This window comes from Cryptomeria japonica, chromosome 1 (assembly GCF_030272615.1).
Source record: "Cryptomeria japonica chromosome 1, Sugi_1.0, whole genome shotgun sequence".
NCBI classification, from domain to species: Eukaryota; Viridiplantae; Streptophyta; class Pinopsida; order Cupressales; family Cupressaceae; genus Cryptomeria; species Cryptomeria japonica.
In genome coordinates, this window is record NC_081405.1 from 259,641,518 (window position 1) to 259,663,140 (window position 21,623).

Genomic DNA, 21,623 nt, shown 5'->3' on the forward strand with positions numbered 1-21,623 from the left:
AAAACCTTATCTAACCCCTTGAAACATACAAAGATGAATCAAGATGATTTCATTCCTCACCCAAGATATGAAATATATGTAATAATGTGTTACCATATACATATTGTACATTCAGACAATTTTTTAGCCATGGATACAATTGGTGGTTTTCCAGACTATCTTCAATCATGCCGATCATGTCAAACCATCTCTCTCAAATGTTGATCACACACCATTTCATTGCTTCTTCTATTGCACCAAGCCATTTCTATACATGTCGATAGGTTGACATCAAGCTAACATCAAGAATGACAACACATATTATTAGGCATCAAGTTGACATGAATGACAAAACATATTGCCAACACTAATTTTATTTTCTATTATAACTTAAATATAATTAGATATAAAATATTTTGACAATTTTTGTAGTTTCAAAGTTCAATAAAATAAATTTTCTAGTGATTTAAATAAGATTAAAACAAAATTTTGAATTTTTTTTGTGATTCAGGTTGCCTTATATCTTGCATTATTAGCCAAAAATGTGGATTTGTGAAACTAACTTTTCCTTGATCTTTGACATCTAAAAGTGTGTAAGGACATATGGTATTTAGAAATACCTTAGGGAAAAATTCTATTTTGCAAGGGTTAAGTTTTGCTTGGTTGTAAACCCCTTTGTCAAACCGACTTTATAGCCTTGGGTGACTATGGAGAATCTAATAGAAAAGCGTGTAGGTGACTTAATGTAGATTCTAATTGTGATGTAGATCCATTTGTTTTAATCTCCAAATTGAAATGTTCTTAGAATGATTTTTCCTTCTAGTCACCTATGAATTAATTGCATATTGAATGTCTTCAAATACTAAGACCTAAAAAACATGGTGCAAATGTGTATTAGTTGACTTATATGAACTAGTGAAAGAATGTGAGAATTAACAACTTGAATTTTAAAAATGAATTTTGGGTCAATCCAAGTACCTCAAGATGGATTTTGAACGTTATGATATTGATAAATTGAGAGGATTTGAATCTTAATATGAAGATCAAATATAAGAATATATATCAATGTTAGTTATAATAACGACTAATGATGATATATTTGTATAAATATTTATAATAAAAAATTCAATAAAAACCCATTTATATAATAAGTGTAAATAAATATATAATAAGACTCATAAAAATGAGAGAATAAGCCAAATTCCACTAATCAATTTTTAAAACGTTACATGGAACTGGGTGTGGGAATTTCACCATTACAACCATATATATATAAAAGAACCTGACGATGGTCTGATGTTCTTGGAAGATGGAAACTAAGTTCTTACGAGACAAGAGGTTTTGGTTTGCATCCTTCCTTATCACGTGGGCTGCTGCACTCCAGGTAAAATCTCCAACCGCAAGCACTCAAATATATTATTTCTAATGATATCAAAGGTACACAGCTGTACATTGCCATGATAAGCAATGCAACATAGATCAATGCTGGATCAAAATATTAGAATAAAACCCTCTTTCAAATTTGATCCCAAATTTGTTCTCTGATCATTTCACTAATTAAGATTATTCTGTTCGTCATCAACAGTTGTCCTTTTCAGGAACTGCACTTTTTTCAAAATTCAGGTTTTGGGTATCTACTTATTTTGAAGTTGAGAGTTTTAATAAAAACCTAGAAAGGGCTCATTGATGAAATCTTAGGAGGAGGTTGTTCAAGAGTTGTATTTGAGCTTTAGCATATTGGGTGCGTAGAAACGTGGAGTAGAAGTGTGAGAAACTTACTTGACGGAGTATTCTTTTACAAATGTAGAATAGAAGAGTGATCATCTTTTCATTCCCGGAAAACATAGATTCTAGGAAGAAAATCATATGTTTATTGTTATTTTAACAAGTACATGTAAGTAGGGTGTTCAAAGGACGGTAATGTGGACACTCATATGAGAATTGCCCAAGTTCAATTTCCTTGACTTCAAGAACACAACTGGGGCTGTGGTGTCGTGGTAATAGGTTAATGTGGACAGTGGTATGAGCATTACCGAAATTTAGAACTCATTATCACGAGAAGGTGATAAGTAACAAGAAGAGACATCAGGAGTGGTTTTTCTGTAACCAAAGTTTGATGATTTGGACTCCGCCCAGGCTCGGCAGCCCAAAATTTTGGACTTAGACTTAGGACTTGTCACGAACTAGACAGAAAACTCGGCTTGGAGTTGGCAAAAAAAATTGTGGTTTTACAAGAAAGAAAAAGAAATTAATGCATTTAGAGAACATAAAAACGTAATTGGTCTCTAATATGGCTGAAGGAGCGGGGAACCCTGCTTTTCAAATTGAGTGTGATGGCAGCGATGCTGAGGCAGACGATGATGGGGATCCTCTTGTTCCCTCTTGGTTCTCCTTGGCCATGGTTGTTGAGGGAAGCCCTGTATTTCATTTTTCATTGGTGCTGGCCCCCTTGTTCCCCTTGAGCGCTACAGGTCTGGATGATCTCCCCTGCCTTTTTTGGCGATTGTGGCTGCGGGGGAGGTGTTGGAGATGGTGTTGCTGGGAACAAACCTAGAGCTGATGTTGTTGGTGGCCAGGTCTCCTACTTGCAGTGGGAGCTAGCTCTCTTTTCCCATTGTGCACTAAGCGTGAGGATGGTCTCCATGGTTGCCGTGTTGGCCCTGTTTGGGGTGTTTGGCTTGCTACGTTGGCTGCTGAGACAACTACCTTTCTCCCTTTGGTACCCTGTTTTGGATAGGCTGCTGTGGTGTTTGTGGCTGCTGGTTGGGGCTTGTGTTCGTAGAACCCTTGATGTTTGGGTGCTACGAGCTCAAGCTCTCTATTGGTGTGTTATAGTGTGGCCCTCCTTTGATCAGCTTGGGCTTCTAAGTTTGTTTGATCAGCTGGTTGAAGGATGGCTTGTACTTGTCCTTTGCTTCTTCTGTTTTGATCCCTCCTTGTGACTTCCTTTTCTTTTAGAGCTCATAAGTTGAGTTGACTGGGTCGTATTCTTGCTTATGCTTACTATTGTGAGGTATTCACACATCGCCCCATTGCAAATGGGGACCCCTACTTTTTTTCTGATTTCTAGGGTAGTGTTTGAGTCCTTAGCTTTTAGCCTTTGCTTTAGGGAGGTATAGGTGCTCAAAAGGCTAGGAGTTAGGTGGATACTCTTACATGAGTGTGAAGTAAGTTTGCAAAGTCTAGATATCATGAGTTCAACCATGAGTGAGAAAGATTGCTAGTTAGAGGGTCACTTCAAGTACTCTTCTTGAGGAGTGAACTTCAATTCATGTGCATCCCTTGTAGAGCGAACTTCTTATACCTCTCCTATAGAGCGGAAATTCATCCTAAGGCTACATGATGAGCATTGCACGATGCATCAAAGTTGAGAGAGTGAGCGAAAGAGAGCAAAGGTGAGTCAGGGCCTTCACTTCAGGAGCATGACCTTAAGAGCATACTTCATTATCATCACTTTTGGAGCGAATTCCTTTGAAAAGCCTTGGAGCGATTGAATGAAGATAGTGAGCATGGTTTTGATTTGAGATCACCTCTTCTTGAGAGCAAAGCAAAGTTCATGAGCTCCATGATAGGAGCAAATTTTGCATTCATGAGGGAAATTTGACATGTTTTTTGTGAATGAAGACCTAAAAAAAACTTAAGGATTGAATTGATGTAGCAATGAAGTGATTGAGAGGAAAGTTCGTTTTAGTTTGAAATTAACTTCATGACTCCAAGATTTGGAGCGAATTTCATGAACTGGGAATTTGGAGCGAACTTCATGAACTGGGAATTTGGAGCAAACTTCATGACTTGACAATTTGGAGCGAACTTCATGTTTGAGATATTTGGAGCGAACTTCATGACTTGGAATAGTGGAGCAAACTTCATCAATGTGCACACATGAGTGAACTTCTTCATGTTGAAAGTGGAGGAATGTAGGAAATTTGAGAGCACGCACTTCATGTTCAAACACTCAAGAGCAAACTTCACGAGTTGACAAATTGGAGCGAATTTCATGTTTGGGACATTTGGAGCGAACTTCATGAGTTGATGATTAGGAGTGAATTTCATTCAAAGGTGAACTTCATGAGTCAAGGAAATGGAGCGAATTTCAGATAAGGTGAATTTCATGAGTTGTGAATTTGGAGTGAAATTCATGGTTAAAGGGAGAAGAGCAAATTTCAAGTGTATTGAGAAGCATGAGCGAACTTCAAGAGTTAGAGGTTATGAGTGAACTTCATGAGTTTGAAAAATGGAGTGAACTTCATGAGTCAAGGAAATGGAGCAAATTTCCTACAAAGGTGAACTTCAGAGTCAAGGAAATGGAGCGAATTTCACACAAAGATGAACTTCATGAGTTCAAGATTTGGAGCGAACTTCATAACTCAAGGTATATGAGCTAGTTTTACATTTTGAGGAAGAATGAATTTCAGAAAATGGTGTATAAGAGCCAACTTCAAAAATAAATGCACATAGGCGGCTTCAGGAAATGAGATACATAAATGAAGTTCAAGAATCCATGGGTATGAGCGAAGTTCAAGAAAATGGAGGAGAACAAGTTCAAAAGACAAGGGCAACTTAATGAAAATCAAGAGTGAAGTAAACTTCAAGACCCCCCCTTTTACGAGTAAGAAAAAACAACTTCAAGTGCCCCTTCATGAGGGCGAATTCTCTTTATCTGCTCTTATTAAACCTATATATCAAGTGTATGTGATACTTGTTTGTTTTGCAGGAGATGAAGAAAGAAATAAGGAGATCACACAAGAAGCATTCACTTACACAAAGACATGATCTACAACATCAACGATATGAAGGGAGTCATAAGAGAAGGAATTCCGAAGGAGAGAGACATTGGTGACATCAGAGGTTCATCAATACTTCAAAACTAAGATTTATACCTTGCACTTCCATGATCAAGGCATTCGAGAGGATAGTTTCAGAAGAGTTAATCAAAGTTAAAAGAAGATCATCATCATTGTAGAAGCTAGATAATGCTAAGTATCAAGAAATATTCCTTCATGATGATCTATCAAGCCTACAAGTGCAAGATAAAGGTGGAATCCTAGTCATCGTCCCAGTCACCACTCGCCAATCAAAGAAGTTCCACATCAACACGTCTTGATTCAATGTACTTGACTGACCAGTGATGGCACAAACTCCGAAGCACCTACCCTTGTTATCTATTGGTCATGCCAAAGTGTTGTAATTATTTCATTGGCCAAATTGAGTTTGTTGTAACAAACCCTAATTAGGGTTTTCATTGTAAAATCTTGGCCATTGATTTCAAATGGATCTGAGCCATTGAATTGTATTGAGAGCATTATAAAAGGCGCAAGCTCTTCATATGTAAAGGGGAATAGTTAGCAAATAGTGCTAGAATAGTGAATAATTAGCAAATAGATAGTTTTAGAAGAATAGCAATTAGAATAGAAGTTAGATTAGGAGAAGGCAAAGATTGTTGCCAAACCTTCTTGTGAAGAACAATTGATTTCATTGAAGTTATGGTGAATTCAGTTTGTTGATTCAACAACTTGAATGGTTTTTACTTCTCAATTTACTTTCATGCTGATTAGATTGAATGGAAGAATTTGTTGAATGCATTTGTGTGGAATCCGTTTAGTCCATACCACTAGCCTCTTGCTGATTGTAAGTGTGCCTTGGGTGATCAACTAGAGTGATATGAGCTTAAATTCAAATTGTAATGCGTCCATTGTTTATGCATTACCTTGAATGGTGAGCAACGTTTGATGATAATGATTTGAACATCTTTGAAACGTCCTTAGAAGATTGCACCGAGCTTGTGTCGAATTGTTCAGTTTGATGGTGAGACCTCACTCGGTAGGATTCCATCTAATCATTTATCCATCTTTTTACATTCTAGGCCTTAGAATAGACTTTCTCAACCCTTCACCTTTTGCCCCTTTTTTTTAATAATGATTTAGTTTAGGATCAAAAGCATCACAAGATCGCAACATCAAATGATCTAAGTTCCAACGATTCAAGCATTCGACAATTCTCCCCTGTGCTTATCCATAGTGACCCTACATTCATGAACCTTGGAGTTATCTCAAGTGATCCTTAAGCCAATCTTCAGCATTTGAGAAGCTCTCTTCAAGAGAGGATAAGATACTTTTGGGTATTTTATTCTATGTTTGCATAAAAAACACATCAACACTTACACTTTCAGTTTCTTCATTTGAGGAATTTGGGTCTCCCATCATATCAAAGGTGAGTTGCACCTTTTGACCCTTCAATTTGTTATTTTGATATTCTACCCATCCTTTTGTGTACGCTAAGACGGGTCTCATCAACTTGTTCATATCGACAACTTCCATCTCAACCCACTTGTCTTCTATTTCTTTATCCTTCACTTGCTCATAAGCACGTTGGAGGCGCCTTCCATCATCTTGCACTTGATTTGGGATTGTGAACACTCTAAATGCTTTGAGGATATCTATGGGCAATCTAGAGAATATCATTTTTCTAGTCTCAAAATCATCTTTGACATTCATCCAATAGTCTTCTATATGTGGCTTATGCTTGTGTTTGTTACCATTCTTCCTCCTCATGTTGCCGTGTAGATCAAAATTATCCCTTAAAGGATATTCAATGAAGGGATAAAATTTCATCTCTTCTTCTTGCTCTCTCAGCTACCTGCAAAGATGGACATAACTCCAATGATTTTCCAATCATAATGGGAAAGGAAATCCTTGTCTTATGTTTGTCCCTTTGAGTCTTGTCATATGCAATTAATTGTATCAACACCTCCAACAATAGCATCTTGTCAGTAGGATAACGTGGAAGCTTGTATGGTGGTGATGGGCATCCTTGAACTCGTATATAAGTGAACTTGGGAAATTGAATGAACCAAGCACCATATTGCTTCACCAATTCTTGTGGGGATAACCTTTGATGGATACTGCCTTGCAACTTTCTTGTTATATGCATGAAGAAGGCATCATTCACTCTTCGATAATGAGCCTTGTTACGAAAATTCAGCTATGTTGTTTTCACATACCCTTATTTCTCCCTTTCCATTCCCTATCGAGCCTCTATACATCAATCCTGTGTACTCTTTGGCTCTGGTTAGTGAGTAGATGATGTAGGAGCTCATATGAAAGTTTTTGGTGTGCTCAAGTCTTCTCAATTGAAGATCAAGATTGTTGCTTACGATCTTAGCCTAGTTGATCTTCTCACTATCAATTGTTACTGCTTCTATGAAGAAGAACATCCATTTCTCAAATGATGGGGCTTGTGGACTTCCCATGATCATGTTGAGTAGGGTAATCAAATCACCGAATTCCTCCTTGAAGTCTTTTATGTGGAGATTGCCTGGCACTTTGTTGAGAGCAGGTCTAGCTTTCGACAACCAATACTTATTGATGATACTAAGGCATTTGTCGGGGTCATCCTCATAGATCGCCAATGCTGCTTCTTTACTCTTGTATATCATATCTTTAGGCTCAAGTATGTTGAAAGTCTAACGGATAGTAGTTTCTTACAAGAATGCTAACACTTTGCCATCAAATGTCTTTATTTGTCTTGTGTTGGTATCATAGTGTCTTGCACATTCAACTATTAGGTCATTGCATTGGATGGCAAGAGGGAAACCAACCGCTTGGACAATTCCGCTTTTGATCATCGTCTTTGAAATCCCAATTGGCTTGCTTGTGTAGAGAGGGCCTTGAAATTTCTTTATGTCAATCTTGCCCAAGTTAGTGTCTCCCACATTCGCCCATTGTGAAGTAATCTTTGATTCAGGTATTATTTCCTTCGCATCTTCTTTGATGAGAGCCTGCCTTGAGGGACTTCCAGCTCTCGAGGCCACCATCTACCTCCTGGAAGATTTGTCTAAGTTAGGATCTTAGTATGATATTGAGGTTTTCTCAACTGAAAATCTTCTATTAAGTTAGCAATCCACTTATAAAGTGAATATTATTAAAATCTTAATGAATTGCTAAACTTTAAATGCTTATCCTAAAACTTTGATGGTGAAAAATCAGACTATTTTGAAGATGTCTATCAAATTTGTAGATAAATTTAAATTAAAACCATGAATCAGCCAATTTAGAATTAAAAAAAAACCAAAAAAACAAATGATGAAAAATATTCTCAATTAAAACTCTTTCAAAATCCTGATTTATGACTGAAAATTGATAAAATTGACCCTAGATCTGATAAAAATGATCAAAAATATATTAAAATCAGACCTGGTAATTGTTGATAATAATCCTCAAAACTGATGTTCAAAAAATCAGCTCTTTATTGCTCTAAAATCCCCCTATTTAATTGCTGATGAAGAAAATTCGCTTTGCTTAGATTCGTATTTTACCTTGCTTTTGAAGTGCAAAGCAGAGTTTATTAATTCAATTGCCTTGAATGATAAATGAATTCACAATATCCTCCTTATATATATACGTTGGATGCCAAAGGTTGTCTCTTTTCATTCTAGGCCGACTTTCCTTTTGAAATTTTTGTCTTAATTTTAAAGTTTCAATGATTTTTTTTAATGTATACGTGAAACTTCATCCATGTCGGCCTTCATTGTCTTATTTGCTGGGGCTGAGACTTCTTTCTTCCTTATCGGATGTTGTGGACTTGGTCTTATAATTTTTTTTAAAAATAAAACATTTATTTGTTTTGTGTGGGCCCCCTTTGATCCTATGCGGCATTGATTTCTTCTTCATGTTTTATCTTTGAGTGGGTCCTCTTTGATCCTTGTTGGCGCCACTCACTTCCATGCTCGTTGAGTGCTTGCTTTGGGTTAAAGTATAACATGCTGTGAGAGAGAGGAAGGAAAGGATGTCGGTGGGGAGAGCATGCCGTGGGGAAGAAGAAGTGAAGGATGTGGGGTTTGGAGATGCGGCGGTGGAGGGGAATGAAACGTCACTTTCCCAATGATCACTCAGGAGCATAGATTTGCTTGTTACTCATCTCCGCAGGTAGATTCGAAGGTTAGGAGATGTTTGTGCTAGCAAGGGGGAATTATACTAAGTCAATTTTTGGCTTTGGTTGGCTTATTTCATATGTACTCTATGATATTTCATTATAAAGTTACTTTATTCTAAAAATAGAAATATTTTATAAAAGTAACTTTATAAAGGAAGATTGTTTAATTCCAAATTAAAAGTCATAGAGTTACCTTGGCATGCCTACCTAGGCAAATTATTATAAAATGAACTGGGCCACATTATTGATGAAATAAGATCCTCAACTTGTATGCCCAAGTAAGGAGTATATTCCTTGGTATCTTGGCATTTGGAAAACCTAAATGTGGCGTCTAGGCTTGGAGATGAATAAAAAGGTTTGAAGGCTTTTCATTTTGGCATTCATGATTATTATTTTTCAGCCTCTATTTGGGAATTGAGCTCTGCAAATGCATACCGGCAGCAGATCAGTCTTGAGAAACAAAAACTTCTCAAAGGTGGATGAGTTTGGACGCAACCCCAACTCATATAACTGAAAAATTCCTCTAGAATTCTTGTTTGTGCTTCAAAATCAGACCTGTAGCAACATTATCAGATTGGTGACAGCGAATTGATCAGGAATTAGAGGCCATTGAAGGCCGCCACATCCATTTCCAGCTCCCACGTGGCTTCCTAGGGTAGGCTGTACACTTTGGAGGCACCTAGGGTGTCAAATAAATAAATCATCAGTAGGCAGGGTTTGAAATTGGTTGGAAATTCATTGTTAGAGGTAGCAATCAGCAAATAAATCATTTCTTCAGGCTTGTTACAGCATAGGTGGATGATATGAGCAAATTAGTGAGGAAACTTGGCTAAATTGAGTGATTTTGACTGGGAGCTTGAAGGAATCAGCAGTAGATTTGTCCAGTCTTGCAATAATTGTTTTTGATAATTCTAGTGGATGCAAATAAAACCCATTGGAGGTATTGTCACACCCTAGATGCCCCCATATTGTCATTTTTGTGAGATCCATTAATAAAAAGTACACTTCTAGGCTAAGCATCGGACTCCTGCTATGATATTTGTCTCTTTTTGGTGAGATGAGCACTCTTATTTGAAATTATAGTTTGCTGCTGTAAAAATTCAGAATTCTGGAATTATTTTTCAGTCAATTATTTCCTGGTGTTTTGCATTCAATATTCATTTAAAGTCAAAACACAAAAAAGTTAAAAAAATATCAAAACAAAACAAAGATCAAACAGAACCCCTTCGCTAGCCAAAGGTAGAATTGGAAACAAAAATCAGTAGATTGAATAAGATTTCATTTTGGGATTTTACAGGGAAGTAAGGGAGGTGGGGTAGGGAGTATGTGCCATGGTGAAGGAGGGGAAAGGAATGCTGGAAGAGGATATGCCGTGGTAGTAAGGGAGTGAGGAAGGTCGGTAGGAAGAAGGTGGTGGGGTAAGAAGGAAGGAAGGAAGGAAGGGAGGAAGGTTAATGATGAAGGATGTAGGGGGTGAAAGAGTTAGTTAGGATGGGATGTAGGTAGTGGTAGGGGTAGTGGTTTAGGATAGTATGTAGGTTAGGAAAAAGGTAATTAGGGAATGAAGGTGGGAGATGAGGATAGTTAGGAGGATAGGAAATAGGATGGGATAAAAAGGAGTTAGTGAATTAAATTTAGGATATGTTTGGGGGAGATAGAAGGATAGGTAGGTAGGTAGGGAGGTTAGGATGTGAAAGATAAGGTTAATGATGATGTAGGGGGTGAAAGAGATAGTTAGGATGGGATGTAGGTAGTGGTAGGTGTAGTGGTTAGAATGTAGGATGGAAGTTAGGAGGTAGGATGGTAAGGAAGTGTGGGATATAGGTTAACAAAATGTAGGGAATAGAAAGTAGGTAGTTGGGAAGTAGAAGGGTAGGCTAGGATGGGATGGGGTAGTGGAAGGTAGATGAAAGACAAGAAGATATAAGATGATGAATGGGAGGAAGGGTTTAGGGAAGGGAAGTTAGGTGAAGGGGAAGGTGAATGGAATAGTTAAGGGGTGATAAGGAAGAAAGATGGAGGAGGATGGAGGGATAAGGGATGGAGGATAGAGGATGAAAGGAGGATGAGTGGAAGAGGCAAGGATGAAAGATGAGAGATGCAGGATGTAAGGAAGGATAGGATGTCTTGTTTAGGGAGGGTGTCATGGAAGGAGGACATGAAATGGAGGATATGGGAGGGAGGGAAGGATGGAAGAAGGATATGCTTTGCCTCTTATTATCCAAAGTTTTCTCACAATCAAATTCAAGCTCAAGCAATCAAATTCAACTCTCAACACAACTACCTCTCAAACTTGATCTTTAATCACAGATCCTTTCTTTCAGGAGCCAAGATGACTCATTTCATCCTAGAGAGAGACCTAAAATACTACCAAGCCGCTCAAGTCTAAAACTGCAAGCAAAAAAAAGGGGGTCTCCATCAACGATGGGGTGATGTGTGAAATGGTCACAACAGAGACATTTGAATTTTTGAGGGAGAATCTGGGAGTGATTTCACTTCCTCACTAAGGTGCAGATTGGTCTCAGGGGAAGTATCTATTGCTACATTTTATGCCTCGGTGCAGGTATGCAAATTGGGTTCAGATATGTAGCTATGGCTTCGTCATTGATGTCAAAAGGGGAGTAGTGAGATAGGGGGAGCTTCAGTTTGTTTCAAAGCTGGTGTCTTGGTTTTGTTTGGCTTGTCATCAATGACAAAGGGGGAGATTGTTGATCTTCTTGTCATTGATGTCAACGTATGTGCAGTTTGCTTGTTGCCACATGGTTTGAAATGAGTCTTTGCTGTTTTTGTGTTATGTAGATGTGTCAGTGGATGTCAAGGATGCCACTTGTCTTTGTGATTGGTTGGCTCTGTTTTGTAATCGTTCTTTTTGTCATTGGCGGTTTACTGATATTGATAGAGAATTTATGGTTGTTTGTCAGAAGCCTGCACAAGTTGGTAGAATATTCTTTGACTGTTTCGACTTCTTCAAATTTGACAATTGTGCCTGTTTGTTGATCATTGTCTGTGTGTGCAGAAGCAGTTTCAGTTTGTGTAGAGTTTAAATGATTAATTTCTGGACTGTGCATAAGAGGTTACCAGATTGAGAAATACGTTTTCCTCTTAAGTATTCTTCAGACAAAGTCAGAGCTTGTTTGTTGGAAGTATGGAGTTTTTGATAAGTAAAAAGTCCAATTCATTTGTGTATGTGAGGTGTGGGGATTTGAGCTTGAGAGAATTTTTAAACTGTGAATATTGACGCGAGGAGTGTTTTTTGACAATTCTTCCTGAATTGCAGAGTAGAATAACACGCAGAGTTTTTCTTGAAGAATAACACGCGAAGTTTTTGTTGCAGATTTTTTCATGAAGATGATATACTAAGATACACATGCAAGAATATCAGATGTCAAGGCGACTGATCCAAAATTCATGTTTTGAAATCTTGTTCAATTTGTATTGAAGATATCATAGGTTACTTCAATGTAATTTTTCGAAATTTTTGGAGAGAAAAGGTTGTTTGTGATACATTCCTTAGTTTTACAAGAAATTTACAGTCTGATATATATGTTAAAGTCTGAAGTCTAAGAGGTTATAAGCTCAATTTTATTTCTTCTCTTAAGAGGTTGGAGCCTCTGTGTTATTTATAGAGTTGGAGCTCTTTATGAGCTCAGTGCCTCTTTTGTTCTGAGTTGGAGCTCTTTGTGAGGTCGATGCCTCATTTGTTCAAAGTTGGTGCTCTTCATGTGAGTTGCAGCTCACTGCTGTACTTGGGTTGATGCCTGTTGTGACCATTTCACACATCGCCCCATTGCAAATGGGGACCCCCTCTTTTTGCTCGTTTTTCGCTCGCTTTTCGTTTCGCTTTTAGGATTTTGTTAGTCAGTCAGTTGTCTGGATTTAGGGTCAAGCCTTAGGGTTTTAATTAACGTCTTTTCAAGCCAAAATCCGGTCAGTTTTGAGAGCTTTTGAGCTTCCTTTCGTAGGATGCAATTTTGAATGCAATGATTTCGCCAGAATGGTCTATTTTCAATTGGAATTTTTGAATGCAGAGCTTAAATTTGTCTAAGTGTTGAAGATGAAATGTGAATTTTTGTCCAATTGAATATTTTTGACCAAATTTTGACTTTTTTGATTTTTGATCTCGGGCATTGGAAATGAATTGTTTTCGCCTTGTGAAGTGATAAAATGTATAAAATCATGTTATTTTGGCCTATAGGAGCAAAATCGCTCCTGTCCCTCAGTGAAGGACAGGAGCCCGTTTTCAAATGTCTTACTATTCCTGCAGGGTCAAGATGAGTTACGAATTGGAAGTGATGAAGAAAGGCGTGATCTTTCCGTTGAATATAAATTGAAGATTTTCATGAACACGGAAATGCCTCCAGGAGAAAAATCGCTCCTGTCCCTCAGTGAAGGACCGGAGCTACAAATCGAATATTGCTTTGTCCTTGCAGGATTCCAACGACTTAACAATTTGAAGAGGTCCAAAGGGATATGTTTTGTCAAATGAATATAACTTGAAGAGCAAACATGAAGAAAAATGGTCTAGAATGCCAAAATCGCTCCTGTCCCTCAGTCAGGGACCAGGGCGAAGTACATTGTAGCTCCCGTCCCTCTCCAAGGGACCAGAGCGATATTCTTCATAGGGAGAGATTCAGGCAAAGATCAAGTCAAGTTTATGTTTGAAGGCAAGGAAGGAGGTGAAATGAACTCATTGAAGATAAATTGAAGATTGCCAAATGCCAACAAAGGACCAAAATGCTTAAGTTCGCTCCTGTCCCTCAGGAAGGGACCAGAGCGATTTTTGTTGTAAATGATTTTCTCGCCAAATTACAACCGATCTCAAGGCATGAATGAATGAAAGGAGGCATTACGAGGTCATTGAAGATAAACTTTGAAGGTGATAAAGTGAAGTGAAGCCCACAAGAGCAAGGTCGCTCCTGTCCCTCTCCAAGGGACCAGGGCGATATAATGAGTATGTTGCCTTTTCTCCAAAATTCAAGACACTCCAAGACAAGGAACGAGGTGGCAAAGGCGTTTCAAGGCATCTCAATCAAGCACGAAGTATCCAAAGTTGCCAATATTGGAGGAACCACACCAAGACATCTAATTCGCTCCTGTCCCTCAGGAAGGGACCAGAGCGATATTTCATAAAGGCATGAAATTTGAAAGTTGATCATGTTCCAAGTGACTAAGATGGATCAAAAGACTACATTTTACACGATGATAGCAATTACAAGTTGGAGAACGCAAGCATAACCTCAAAGTATTGAAGTTCGCTCCTGTCCCTTGGGAAGGGACCAGAGCGATGTTGAAAGTATTGACCAATTCATGCAATAATCACGTTAAGTCAAGACTTCACAAGGTTGTAAAAGGTTCAAGGCGTCTTTTGAAGGTGATATACCAATGTTTTGAACGTCAAAGTGTTATCAATCAAGCTAAGGAACTCATATCGCTCCTGTCCTTTGGACAAGGACCAAAGCGATTTTTACAAAAACATTCATGCTCCTTCAAAATCAAGACAATGCAAGGATTGGCGAAGTTAAAGACGACCTTTGGAAGACAATGAACGAAGAACGAAGATCAAATGTTTACAAATTTGAGCCAGGACATGGAGATCGCTCCTGTCCCTCTCCAAGGGACCAGGGCGATATTTGCCAAAACACATGATATCCTTTAAAGATCACGTTGAAATAAGGTTGCACAAGGTTTTAAACATCATTTGGAAGGCGATACAAAGGGAGATAGACGTTAAATATTACCAATTTGAGCTTAAAATGGAGAAAAGACAAGGATCGCTCCTGTCCCTCTCCAAGGGACAAGGGCGATGATCCTTTAAACATCAAAATGCCTTGTAAAATTCAAGCAAAATGAGCATGGAATGAACAAGCAAGGTTATTATTCACCATACAAGGAAAAGTTGATGTCAAAATGGAGAATTTCAAGTGAAAACATTAGGATCGCTCCTGTCCCTCTCCAAGGGACCAGGGCGATATTACATTCAAGGGCATCCCTTCACACATGCAAGTCAATCAAACTCGAAGGACCCGACAAAAATGATGATTTGAACGTAGAAATGCAGAGGTTGAACGTCAAAAATGCAAAAATCGAGACCAACATGATGGATCGCTCCTGTCCCTCAGGAAGGGACCAGGGCGATGAGGTACGTATACTTCATTTTCAAAATATTTTGGCGCTCAAATAAACATTTTTGAATTTATTTAAATGCTAGCAAAATCGATATTTTAATTAAAAATGGCATTTAAATATTGCGCTTGGTATTTATTAATTGTTTTTTGCCTTGTAAGAAAATTGAAGTTTATTAATTAAAAACGATGGCATTTAATAATTGATTATTAAATTAATTAAAAAAATTAAAAAGAGCGCTTGGTTTGGTGAGTCGGCCTTGTTATTTAATTAAAAATCGTTTTTAATTGCTATATTTTTTATAAAAGTCGGCCTTGGGGGTGAGTGGAGAGGTGAGCGCTATAAAGGGAGAGTGAAATCTTCATTTTCACATCATCATTTTACCTTTCCACATGCGATTTGAGGAAGACAAAGGAAAGTGCGAAGTTATATTCAAGGTGGTGCGAATTTCATATCAAGCAAGGTGGCGCTAACATCATCCAAAGGTGGTGCGAGACTTGGTGATTTATTTGTGCGAACTTGAAGATCCATTTGAACGAATTTTGAAGATCACGTCGAAGGCAACTCAAAAGGTGGCGAATTGCTATTTTGCTAAGGCGGTTACATTGAAGGATATTTTCGATCTTTTTGCCTAGGCGAATTTTGTCCTTTTTGCATTCTAGAGTTAGCTCTCTTTTGAGGTATGGCGATTTGATTTTATTGTTTTATTTGTTCATCGTCATAGCCTAAATTCTGAATTTTTGAAATTTTGAATTCCTAGCTCAATCGTTTTATTTTAGGAAATGATAACTCAAAGACTTATCATGAAGTTTCCTAAAATACTCTCTAATCTATGTTATTTATTGCAAAATCTAGCTTCTCATTATGAAATGTTGTGTAGGTATGGCGACCCCGAAGGCGGGAGCATCCACCAGTCGCTCAGCTCTCATGAAAGAAGATCAGAAGACCGAAGAAGTGGAGACCAAGATCGTGTCGAAGTGGAGCAACATTGGAGATACAAACTTAGGTAACTTTAGCACGAAGAAGTTTCGAGAGGTCCCTTACATTGGCAAGCCATCACCTGTCGCCCGGAGAATAATCGAGAGTGGTATCATTAAGGCGGCCGGCTTTCCTCCAGCTGTTCAGTGCCATGAGTTGATGATCGAATGTGCTCGTCACTATGATCCACAGTCCAGAACGATCGTGTCCAAAGAGGGAAACACTTTGGCGTACCTTTCAGAGGAAGCTATAAGTGAAGCTTTCCATCTTCCAGAGCACAGGGACATGATATACAAGAGCATAGAAGGAGCCAGATCAATGTACGAAGATGATCTAGATGCTTGTCTAAGCATTATCAATAAGAACTGGCTACTTAAGAGCCGTCCCCGTCTGAGCAAGGTCCCGAACACACCGCACAGGATTGATTTCCAGGAGGAGTACAGAGATTTAATTACCATGCTCAACCGAGTTACAGGAGCCCCTCATGCCTTCTATTTTGAGAAGTGGATGTTTTACTTCATCCAGGTGATCGTTCAGGGAAAAGGTACGATACATTGGGCTAGGATGATTAGCCATTGCTTAGACGTACAGTTGAGGAGACTCAAGGCTACTAAGTCCTTCCACATGAGTTCATATGTCATCTATGCCTTGATCAGGAGTGTTGAATACGCAGGACTGCCTCACAGAGGAATGATTGGAAGAGGACCCGGCGAGGTCAGAGCTTGTGATTCCTATGCCTACTTGCATCATCCGCCAGGGAGCAACTATAAGTTGGTTAATGATACTTTCACGATGAACATCACAAGGACGTTGCAAGGTGGAATTCACAACAGGTTATCTCAGGATGCCCAGGAATTCATAAAGAGGTACGGTGCTTGGTTCATTCAGTTTCCCAAGTTCACTTATATTAGAGTGCATGGATGTCCTTTACCTCCATACATGTTGCCGAGATACCCGACAGACAGAATTGTGTTACTTGAAGTAACAAGGCAGTTGGCAGCATATGTGAAGGCATTCAGACACAGACATCAGAATGGAGTTCCAGTACCTATCATTTTGGGTAATTCAGTTGAGGTATGTCCTAATGCTTTAGCTATGGATGACGCAGAGAAGGAGTTAGCCTTGTATTCTTTTTCATCTTTTGCTTTGAGAGAAAGCTTTGATCCACATGGACATTTAGAGGAGACAGTCGGCAGGAAGTTTAGACATGAGTATCAGATTGAAGATTTTATGATGAATCTCTTAGATGATCTTGAAGTGAAACGAAAAATGCATTCTAGATTGCCTTTGGATTTCATCAGGAAATGTAGGATTTACAGAGTGGCCGACCAAGCTCAAGACAGTGGCAGACATATCCAGTCTTCCTATGATCGAGAAAGCAAAACAATAAGGTTAGATTGGAATGAGCCCGAGGTCGTGGATTTAGATGCTTTGATGGCACCAGTCTTGTCTTGTACTCGCAGATGGGTTGACATTCAGCATCAGAAGTTGAGAGAACAAGGCATAGCTATGTCTTTCACTTTGGAAGAGAAACTAGCCGAAGGTGGAGCTAGTGTGAGTGAAGGCAATCCTAATCCTAGAAATTCAGGTGAAGGTAACCTTCGATGTGCCAGTGAGGGCAATCTCCATTCAAGAGGTTCGAAGAGGAAAGAAAGACCTGGAAAGAGGGAATCTTCCAAGAAGAAACAAGAGGCTAACCGAGATCGATCATCCGGTACTTCTTCTAGACCTGAGAAAAGAACAATTCAAGTGGAAGAATCCATGGAGTCTATGGTACAGAACGACAGGCAGGAAGAAGGACAGGCACAACATGGTTCACCAGATGGATCTCTCCAAGACTATGAGTTAGATGAAGACAAAGAAGACAATGAAATAACATCTCCTCCCAGACAAGAAGAAATAGTGCATAAAGAGATTCAAGTTCAAGAAACAAGATCGATTATCCCAGATTGGTTGAAGGAAAGATTAACCAAGGTGATCGTAGTAGAGGACGAGGACAGTGCAATTGATTTAGAGAGCCTTGTTGGACGCTCACATGAAGTAACAGAAAAGAAGAAGGCTACCAAGATGTCCAAAGATGATTCGAGATGAGACTGGATCCAGGAAATTGCAGATAGCTACACCGGCAGCAGACAAATATGAAGGTGAGATCCTAGCAGAAGAATATGATATACAGACTTTTGAGTTAGGACCATCTACAGCAGAGCAGACTTTAGATGATGCTACCGATTCATTTGAAGCATTGAAAGACAAGCTTAGAGAAGAAATGGAGAAGAATAGAAAGCTTGAGAGAGAGGTCGGTGCATGGAGGACATATTTCAGTCACATCAATGAACCTTTGGGACGTCAGGATCCAGCTAGATCACCAGTGTAGGCACTTCCACTTCAATCGATCAATGAAGCAGAAAGATTCAGGAACATGGTCCAGCGTACAAGTAATTGGATGGATAGATCTCATACAGTGGCCATAGAGTTTGTAACAAGGATGATGAAGATTATTCATCAAGCTATCCAGGTTCTTGAGATGATCCACAATTTGATGATAACAGTAGCTGCATTCGCCCATACCAAGGATGTTATCATTCCTGTCTTGAAAGTTATTAGACACACATCAAGGAAGATTTTAGCACAAGAGAAGATCTTGGAGGGAGAATCTCACAGTTTGTTTCATTGGTCAACCTTACTCCATATGAAGAATGTTTTCTTTGAGGACATCAGTACTAGATGTAGCCAAGATGAGGAGGTGATCAATCCGATCCAGGACAGAGTGTTTGAGGTACTTCGTACCATTCTTGGCAGAAGGATCGAGGTCGAGACAGATGTGGATATGCAGGAACTAGAGGATAGAATCAAGGTCATCTTTTGCAAGGACGCAAATGTTACAGATGAGCAGTATGATCAGATGTTCGCCATCATGCTCCTGATTGAAAGAACAAAGGAACTTGAATCTACTTGGGACGCAGCTCTTCTAGATGCATTCGATCAGGTCATCCACTTAGAAGAGAGTATGAAGAATCTTCCCGAGATTCCAATCGCAGAAATCGAAGGAATCGTTTCAAGATTCATTGCATATGCTAAGAAAGAGAATTGGAAAGGGAATAAGATTCTAGATGAAAGGTTGTTATAGATGACATGACATCTTATTTCTCATTGGTTTATGTCTCCTAGGTTTTTGTGCCAAAATTTAATATTTGGCTATGCATTTAATATTGTTCAGTAAAAAGGAGGCCATTTGTAACAAACCCTAATTAGGGTTTAGGTGTCATGATCTTGTCCGTTGATCTACTTTCAATCTGGACCTTTAATTGTAATTGGGGATGCTATTTATACCCCCATTTTTCATTTCATTTGAGAATAGTTAATAGTGTAATAGTCAATAGTTGATGTAATAGAGAAGAGAGATTAGAGTTAGAAGCAATTTTATTTTGTAGCAAGATTGAGTTTGAAGAGAGAAATTCAAGCAATTGTTGTACATGATGATTTGGAAATCAATAAAATATTGAAGTTATGGTGTTTTATTGCAAATTTCTTGAGTTATCTTCATGGTTGTTTGATTTACTTGAATTGTGCTCAATCAAAGTAGCTTGTTAATTTGAAGGACATAGTGTGAGACTTGATCTTTGGTAGGATTCGCAATCCAAACCACTAGCTTCTTGCTGATTGTAGGAACGCCTTGCGTGGTCGACTAGAGAATACCTTGAATCCCTTAATCTTCAATCATTATTGCATCTTGGATATGTACCTTCGTGGTAGTGTCCTTGATCTTTGATGCATTGAATATCATTTTATTACCTTAGAAGATCGCACTAATTTCAATTGAGTTGTTATCTTATGGCAAAATTGAAGTTGGTTGAATCTTGCCAAGTCTTGTCCCTACTAAGTCATTCATAGGGTTAGATTAGATTAGACCTCTTTCAAACCCTACTCTTTTGTCATTTTTGAAAAAGTTTCTTAGTTTAGCAAATCTTGAACTTTCGGAATACGTAAGGCCCCTTGGAGGAAACAGCAAATCACATCATACCGCTGGAAGCTTGTCCACACGTAGAGACCCTACTAAAAGAACCTTGGAGTCTACCTAACTGATCCTTTACGCGAATCTTCAGCAGTTAGAGACTATTTTCTCAAGAGAGGATAAGATGCCTATTGGTATTTTATTCTGTGTATGATTGTGTACAAAAAAAAACACGTCAACAATGAGTTTGTTAGCGCCAAGTCTCGCACCACCTTTGGATGATGTTAGCGCCACCTTGCTTGATATGAAATTCGCACCACCTTGAATATAACTTCGCACTTTCCTTTGTCTTCCTCAAATCGCATGTGGAAAGGTAAAATGATGATGTGAAAATGAAGATTTCACTCTCCCTTTATAGCGCTCACCTCTCCACTCACCCCCAAGGCCGACTTTTATAAAAAATATAGCAATTAAAAACGATTTTTAATTAAATAACAAGGCCGACTCACCAAACCAAGCGCTCTTTTTAATTTTTTTAATTAATTTAATAATCAATTATTAAATGCCATCGTTTTTAATTAATAAACTTCAATTTTCTTACAAGGCAAAAAACAATTAATAAATACCAAGCGCAATATTTAAATGCCATTTTTAATTAAAATATCGATTTTGCTAGCATTTAAATAAATTCAAAAATGTTTATTTGAGCGCCAAAATATTTTGAAAATGAAGTATACGTACCTCATCGCCCTGGTCCCTTCCTGAGGGACAGGAGCGATCCATCATGTTGGTCTCGATTTTTGCATTTTTGACGTTCAACCTCTGCATTTCTACGTTCAAATCATCATTTTTGTCGGGTCCTTCGAGTTTGATTGACTTGCATGTGTGAAGGGATGCCCTTGAATGTAATATCGCCCTGGTCCCTTGGAGAGGGACAGGAGCGATCCTAATGTTTTCACTTGAAATTCTCCATTTTGACATCAACTTTTCCTTGTATGGTGAATAATAACCTTGCTTGTTCATTCCATGCTCATTTTGCTTGAATTTTACAAGGCATTTTGATGTTTAAAGGATCATCGCCCTTGTCCCTTGGAGAGGGACAGGAGCGATCCTTGTCTTTTCTCCATTTTAAGCTCAAATCGGTGATATTTAACGTCCATTTCCCTTTGCATCGCCTTCCAAATGATGTTTAAAACCATGTGCGACTTTATCTTAACGTGACCTTCAAAGGATATCATGTGTTTTGGCAAATATCGCCCTGGTCCCTTGGAGAGGGACAGGAGCGATCTCCATGTCCTGGCTCAAATTTGTAAACATTTGATCTTCGTTCTTCGTTCATTGTCTTCCAAAGGTCGTCTTTAACTTCGCCAATCCTTGCATTGTCTTGATTTTGAAGGAGCATGAATGTTTTTGTAAAAATCGCTTTGGTCCTTGTCCAAAGGACAGGAGCGATATGAGTTCCTTAGCTTGATTGATAACACTTTGACGTTCAAAACTTTGGTATATCACCTTCAAAAGACGCCTTGAACCTTTTACAACCTTGTGAAGTCTTGACTTAACGTGATTATTGCATGAATTGGTCAATACTTTCAACATCGCTCTGGTCCCTTCCTGAGGGACAGGAGTGAAGTTCAATATTTTGAGCTTGTTCTTGTTTTGA

General features: G+C 38.6%; 1 protein-coding gene across 1 annotated transcript in view; it reads left to right on the forward strand.

Moving 5' to 3' along the window:
- The first annotated feature begins 1,207 nt into the window (after nucleotides 1–1,207).
- Nucleotides 1,208–21,623, forward strand: part of LOC131073779 (uncharacterized) — a 66,933-nt gene continuing 46,517 nt past the window's right edge. Inside the window, exon 1 of the mRNA XM_058010277.2 lies at nucleotides 1,208–1,363. Coding sequence (XP_057866260.1) covers nucleotides 1,289–1,363 — 75 coding nt within the window. The 5' untranslated portion in view covers nucleotides 1,208–1,288. The remainder of the gene's footprint in view (nucleotides 1,364–21,623) is intronic.